The 7,791-nt window shown below is 39.9% G+C and overlaps 1 protein-coding gene across 1 annotated transcript in view; it reads left to right on the top strand.

Annotated features, from left to right (window-relative positions):
* CHD9 (chromodomain helicase DNA binding protein 9) overlaps positions 1 to 2,115 on the top strand; it is a 73,112-nt gene extending 70,997 nt beyond the window's left edge. Inside the window, 1 exon segment of the mRNA XM_009997473.1 lies at positions 91 to 2,115. Coding sequence (XP_009995775.1) covers positions 91 to 954 — 864 coding nt within the window. The 3' untranslated portion in view covers positions 955 to 2,115.
* The last annotated feature ends 5,676 nt before the right edge of the window (positions 2,116 to 7,791 follow it).

Genomic DNA, 7,791 nt, shown 5'->3' with positions numbered 1-7,791 from the left:
TTTTACTGTTAGTGTACACTTGGTCATTTTTCTTGCTTTTCTCTCTTGAAGCTCTCCAAACACTGAGAGTGCCCAATCTGTCTCTTGCAGGGCTTCCTTCCAGAAGGTATGTTTGACCGAATTCTCACTGGGCCTGTTGTGCGGGAAGAAGTCAGCCGGCGAGGGAGGCGCCCCAAAAGTGAGATTGCCAAGGCAACAGCAGCTGCAGCAGCTGCCACTGCTGCCAGTGTGTCAGTTAACCCTCTGATAGCCAACGGGTTGCTTCCAGGAGTGGATCTGCCAAGTCTTCAGGCCTTACAACAAAACCTGCAGAACCTGCAGTCGCTGCAGGTAACGGCGGGATTGATGGGAATGCCGGCTGGCTTAGCTGCCGGAGGAGAAGCGAAGAACATGGCTGCCATGTTCCCCATGCTGCTGTCAGGGATGGCTGGATTACCAAACTTGCTGGGCATAGGAGGACTTCTAACAAAGTCTACAGAATCCATTTCAGAGGAAAAAAAGGGAAGCGATTCAAAGGAGGCAGATATAAAGAAAGAAAGGACAGAAGACCAAAATATGGATACTGGTGGTGAAAATTCAGTCTCAAGTTCTCCTTCAACATCCTCTGCTGCTGCAGCTGCCAATCCTCTCTCTCTTAACCCATTACTTTTGTCCAACATACTTTACCCAGGGATGCTTCTCACTCCAGGCCTTAATCTTCATATCCCAGCTTTGTCTCAGTCCAATCTTTTTGATGTACAGAACAGTGAAAACAATGACACAGGCACAGCCAAGCCCACAGAAGAAAAGGAGGAAAATTCTAGGGTTAGAGATCGGGAGGACAAAGGGGGAACAGAGCCAGGCTCTCTCAATGAAAACAGCACAGATGAGGGTTCAGAGAAAGCAGATGCTTCATCTGGATCTGATAGTACATCATCTTCATCTGAGGATTCAGATTCTAGTGATGAAGACTGACCCCAGACTCTGCACTTAAATTATAAACTGATTTTGAATTTATTCTTTAATTATTTTCATTGTAAATAACCCCGTGTTGAGTGCATCAATGATTTACTGACCGAACATTTCAGTATTTGTTTAGAAGTGCAAACTGCTTTCAGAGACATTTTGCATGTAATATTTCCTGAAGTTCATAAGTTTCTGAACTTGTATGTACTATCAAATACACAATGGTGTAAAATTACAACAAAAGGCATTATAATTTTGTTGGGGGGTTAATTTTATGAAAATAATGCTCAAGTAAGAGCTGTATATTTAATATATTTGCAGTGAACACAGAATACTTTATGCATATTATTGATTTAATTTGAATATAGTTTTACAGCCTCCTTGACACTTATAATTTACAGATCAAAACTCAGCAATAATTTGGGCAGCTAATGAATGTCATGAAAGCTGTAGAATCTACATCACCATCCATTGCTTTAATTACATGAAAATGCTCTAGTGTTGTGATGCACTGCTGTTTCCAATTCAGGTACAAGTGTGTTGAAAAGAAGATAAATTTTTCCCAGTCAGCTAATTAAACTGGCTACCTGTTACCTCAGCTGAGTTAGTTTAGGAAGTTTACATTGGTTTCTATTACTTGTTTTCAGGTTTTGTTTTGTTTTCTAAAGACATCCTGTATACCATGTTAAAATCTGAGTTACTTGAGATAAGACTGATTGGGTTTTTTTTCCGCTTATTCCAGTTGTTCTCTTTGACAGCAGTAAGGGGAAATTAAAGCAGGAACTGTCTTATCTCATGCTACTTGGCACCATCTAGATCTGTTTAGTTTACACCTTGCCAAGTTTTGGGCTCCCTCTGCAGAACTAAAAGTCCCAAAATGAGGAGTAGTTTCCCCAAGACTCAGAAGAGGCAGACTGTCATAAAGTGCCACTGAAAAGACCTTTCAACACTGCATACTTCATGTAAAAATTGTTTGTTTGCTTTGTTTGTGTAGATTTCTATTTGTGTTTTATGTCATAAAACCTCCTGGAGTTACCAGTTAATAATGGTAAATAAAGTATAGATAGTTTTGAACTCCTTTTGAGTTTAAACTTCTCTGCAGATTTAAATCTGACTAAATATAAATACCACCCAAAGTCATTATTGGGATATCACTTCATATATTATGCTGAGTTAGCCACTGAAAAAAAAAGCACTTTGAATAGTAAGGAAGACAAATTATTCCTAGAAACCACAATAACGGGGCATAAGGCATCGAAGTTCAAGTCCTTAGAAGCCTTTACTATATAAAATCTGTCTGATATTTGATGTGTGATATGATTCCTCCTTCTTCTTAAGCTGCTATTACTCTGACACACTCGAGGCCCAGATTCACATCTACTGAAGTTCTGAACTGGCTGAGGCTTCAGACATCACTTTCAGTCTGAGAATAGGCAAGTGTTAAGAGAAAATAGATACAGGTACTAGTAGAAGTCATTGAAAAAAGCTTTACAAAGGGATAAATCTAAAAATAAAAAACAAAAACTGTATATTTTGATATAGTTCTGTTGCTTGCTTGTACAGTAAAACAACTGTGTTGTTTTTTATCAAGAACTTTACCAATGAAATATAAGTTTCTATGTGCAAAATAACTAGCCCCATGAATAGAAGCAGTATTATGTGTAATTACACAATTATACAAGTACCATTTGGATTGTGCTGGTTGCATATTTTCCCAAATAGCATTCTGATTTTTGGCCCTTCATGCAGTGTCTTAGCAATAGTGAAAATTTAAAACTGCCAAGAGAAGGGGGTAGCAATTCTTCATCATAAAAAAAGTATTTCATATTTAATATTTTGCCCTTTGTAATATATAGCACTTTTATTTAACTAGGATGCATCTATGAAATAGCCAAAGTTTTACAAACAGTTATTAACTTAGTTTGCTGATGGAGTATGTCAACAATACCATCACTCCCCACCCCTACCCCACAAAACAAATCCTAAATTTTGTGGCTAAAACCTAATTTATATCAGATTTATGAAAGAAAGTATTTTCCTAATTATGGTCAAGTGAGTTTGGTTTCCATTCTAGTGATTCTTTCTATGTAATAAGGCAATTACAGTTTCAAGTAATGAAGGCTGGTGTAGACTTGAACATAATATATTTGGTTTATTTTTAATCAGTTTGAACCAGAAGGGGAAAAAAAATGTCCCACTATCAGCTAAACTATATGCAAATACGGTTGTATAAAGTTAAGAGTTATAAGGAAACCTCAGTAGAATTACACTAATACTGAAGTTAAAAGGATATCCAAGGTGATGATAAAGTGTGTGTTGGTAGTTACTAAAAGAACCTTAGCTGTTATTGCCTTGTATTTCTATCCCTTGTTTCAGGCTTCATGATCCAAGTCTTAGTCCAGGTTTTTTTTGGACATTTGCAATATTTGCCAGTTGTGTTCTGTGTAGTCTGAATTTGCTTTCTGTAGTTGAACAAGCGTCTTAAAAAGTCATTTGTAATTTATTGAATTACTTTCTATGATGTTCTATAGAGCAAATGGAAGTTTAATTATTTTTTATTAAACATATTCTTTGACTACCTATGATGTTGGCCTCAATATGTGAAAATAATGCTGTCTGTGTAAGGATTAAACATGTATCGTTCAGCAGCAAAAGCTAAGTTTCAGTGTTAAACTCTAAAACTGAAATGATTCTTGAGACCTTAAACCAAAATTCAACCCCCCTGACCATGCTCTGCTGTTGTGTAATTTTTCTAGGAATCAATTTCCTGTCGTTCTGTTGTCTTACAAACAAAGTAAGCTGTTGTTCCAGCCCTTCAATAGTTAAAGTGTTAGAAATTAGTATACATTCTAGGTTCTGGTCTGAAAGTTGACTTAATTTGAATTAATTATGTAGCTAATCTTCCAGGGCTGTGTATGTTGGCAGTGGGGTACCTTTTGAGTGGTTTCTTTTAATACTCTGCATTGCTTTCTACATGTTCACTTCATCTTTTCATTATGTACACAGCACTTACTATTGCTGTTTTTAATATATTTAATACAGGGCACAGGCATTTCTCCAGGCCTTGAGTTGTTTCCTGGTCATCGGGTGCCTCCTTGTTTTAACCTGTTGCTGCACTTGAGTGATTCACTGGTGTCCTTCTTATTTATTCCAGTCTGAGTCTTGTCTTCGGATCATGATCATCCTTTCAGAGCTTCTGCTTTCTCAAATCTGAATGCAAGTGATAAAAATGCAGGTATGAGCTCTGTTCTCATGTTCTCCTTCCCTCCTTCCCTCCTCCCCTCCCTTTTTTTTTTTTCTTGGAATGCAGTGTGGGATTTACACTGCTGTGGTTGACCCAACACTTTTTGTGCACGTTGTTGGGACATGAGGGTTATGCTGGTATCTACAGAGGAGGACAATTACACTAGTGTAGCTGTGGGAGTTTACAAAATAACTCTCCTGGCTTATCTAAAGGGCCCTAATGTTACACAGACAGGCAGTAGAGGAAAAGTAAAGAAAGATAATAGCTTTCAGTAACTTAAACAGCAAGAAAACCTTCATCACTTTATTTTTAACTAATTATTTCTAAAATGAAATTCTCATGTTAAAAGATTGAGCAAGGATTTCTGATCCTAAAGTGTCTGGTAACCAAGGTAAGTTTCAGTTAATATTTCCCTGAGGAAAACTCTGCTTTTAGGAGAAAACCTTTTCTAACTTTTATAATTACATTTGAGATAGGTCTTTGAAAATATTGACAATGCACTGAGAGAAATGCATTGTAATTCTAGTTGTGTCAGTAAATTACATTCTTCCTGCCAAAAGTTCCAGCCTGCTCGAAGTGGTAAACATTATTTTGGTTGTTACATTGCAGTTTTTAAACTAGCATTTTACGAACACTTTTCAGTGAAAAGAGAAGGAAACTTTTCCACAAAATGGGGTGGGCTGAAGTCATTACATGGAGAAGTACATACAGGGAAGTATCTCCATTCAGAATAGTTCAGACCCCAAAACACTTTTGACTTCATATTTATTTTTAAAATACACAAACTCTAGCATTTCTCTACTGAAAAAGAACCAGGACATATTAAAACTAGCCAAATTAAGGCTATTTTTATGTTTTCTTAACACTGCCTACTTTCAGGATCTGTTAAGCAAGGAGGGAAAATGCCATTACGAGATCCTGCTGTAAAGTTAGTCTGAAAATGAGAACTTTGTTTTCCTGCCTCTGTCTGCTGGGAACAAGACTTCAGAGGGAAAACTCTCATTAGTGTTCCAGGTAAAGTTTCTTGTGCTGAATCCTTTTACTGTCTCTTCTGCATATGAAGGTGGCTGGTTTGGGAAATTCTTAGAATCCTAATGACAGGATCTCTCTCTTGTTTTCACCAGTGCTCACCTAAACTATTGTAGCACTCTCTCTGACTGTTTTCTGTTCTCAGAAGGGAATAGCTTTTGATTTGGAAACTGCTGTTAGCTCCTCTGCTTCACTCTGTTCAGCTTCTCAAGGCAGATGGTAGGAGCATGGCTTTTTGCTCCTATAAGGCAGAGTTTCAAACTCCTAGTCCCTAAATAATAAAAGTGTACATACACTGTTTTTAATGCAGCAGCAGTTCAAACCTAAATAAATTCTAGTATTTTTTTTAGTATTATAAATGTTTGTCAGAGTCATGAGATGGAGAAACATTCTCCTTTCCAAAAGACAGCTTGAAATCTTCATGTAATCATTGGTCATCATCAGCTGAGGTTTAAGGTAAAATACCAAATGTTGCAAGATTCATGGTAAAGTTAAGCACGTTGGCAAATTAGCATCAGAAATATCGGGACACTAGTTGTGTTGGGAAGGTCGCAGGGGGAGGAGTGAAGAAAGGCTTCTGTGGTGTGTCTTTATTGTTTCACAAATACTTCCAAGACTTGGTTCTGCTTGGACTTCCCTAACTGGGACATTGGACTTTGCCTGTTATCTAGCTAGCTTTATCTGGGAGGCCACCTTATATCCCTGCAGTTAGAGAAAATAACCACCATTTCAAGAGTTTCTTGTCACAGCCTTCACTATATGGGGCCAGTACAGTCCGGGCCTGTGCTGTGACTGTGCAGTATTTGTTGCGCCTCAAGATCTGCTACCTGTTCTGTTGATTTTGGAAGGAAACTGCAGGTATTATTATCTAAGTCTCCAGGAGAGAAAGGATTTGCCTTATTTTTTTGTGCCTTATTTTTTGAAAAGGTTCACTACTAGTTTTGTGAGCTGCAAGCAGTGTCTGTGTCTCTGAAGGGCTCTGCTTGCCAGGGCTGCATTCCCCAGCGTCGCACTTTGGGGCGAAAATATGTTTGCCCAGAGCCCTTTGATGCTCAGAAGTACCATATATAGTTCATACAGAAATCCTGTTCATAGCGTGTTTATAAGCCAAGTTTCTGAAACTTCCAAGCAGTGAAAACCAGTATTTAATTGTAGGGTGGCCTAGCAGTTGTCGGGGTCCCAGAGTGAGCAGAGGTTTATGTGGTTGCCTGTTGGTTTTGCATTGGTGGTAACACCAGTGGCTGTAACCTACTCCTACAGTACTGGTAGATACAATAGGGCATCAAGGAGTGGAAATAAAGTAATTAACATGCTGAGTGAGGATATCCCTCTGTTTCCTTGTTCATGTTGAACATTGCTGTTGTCTGCGGGGATGAACAAGTTTTCAGTGTGCCTAATAGGTCTAAAATGTTTCTTGGCCAAGTTTCCATTAGACCATGAAATGAAAAATAACCTTTAAGTTTTCTACACAAGAATGGTCAGGGTAAACCATTTAGTTAGAAGGTTTGGATGCATAAAAACATCAGGAAGTATTCAGGGGTAATCACAGGGCAATAACTTTACCTATAACCCAGGTTTTGTTTATCTTTTAATAGTGGGGCTTTGTTACTTTTTTTTTATCCAAAGGATTTTGAAAAGAGCAGGTTACTGTTTCTCAGTAGAGAGAAAATATTGTAGTAAGTTACTGCTGCTTTCTGCCTTAATTAATACTGTGAATCTAGCTTTATGGAAAAGCCCTACAGTATTTCTATACAGGGTTGTGGATGGTAGAGAGCAGTGTTCTGTCAGTGCTGCGTAAGGCTGGAAGGAGCTGCTGCCTGACTGAAGTTCACAACTCCCTGCTGTTAAAAGCAGGTGTGTAAGACATTGGATGCAGCCTCACCCTCAGTTGTTGCTGTTGCAGTGAAATGAGCAGTACTCAAGGTGTCCTGGCAGGCTGGGGGTTTGGGGAGACCCTGCTGCCACCACCAGCTCCAGTGCCAGCTCAGGCTTCCTGCCAGCCCCAGCTGCTGGGTACAACAGTGCATACTTGTGTGCTTGGAAAACACCTCAGGCCAGATCCTTCCTTCTTGGTGCCTTTTGGCCCCCTGAGCTTCTCGTGGTTGTCAGCTTGGAGATGTTGGTAGCACAGAAGCCAAGAGCCATGGTCTTACAGGTCTTTTAATGAAGCCAAGTCTGTTTTACTGGTCCCTTCAGTCTGACTTGCCTGCTCAGTGACCAGTGTGTCAGTGCTGGTTTCGGCAGGTCCCTCGGCTGGGCCAGGCCCTGCCCTCCCTGTCTTCCCCGGGTGTTCCTGTTTATCCCTTCACAACTGGACTGATGATTCAGTTCCTGACGCTGGGACAGCCCCTTTTTCACTCCAACAAATGGACTCAGGTCAGTGAGTCCGTGTTACTTTCTGGCCTTGTTTTGAAATCACTTGTTAAGAATACAAGTCTCAGACTCATCAAACACGTGAAGCACCGGCTGGGTTGGACACGGGCGCAGCCCCCCCGGTGTCCCGTGGCGCCGGTCCCGGGTCCCGCTCCCGGCCTTGCTTAGCTCGGGCAGGTCTCGCCCGTTCCCAGGCCCTG

This window comes from Chaetura pelagica, unplaced genomic scaffold (assembly GCF_000747805.2).
Source record: "Chaetura pelagica isolate M959 unplaced genomic scaffold, ChaPel_1.0 scaffold425, whole genome shotgun sequence".
NCBI classification, from domain to species: Eukaryota; Metazoa; Chordata; class Aves; order Apodiformes; family Apodidae; genus Chaetura; species Chaetura pelagica.
This window is presented reverse-complemented; position numbering and strand designations above follow the sequence as displayed.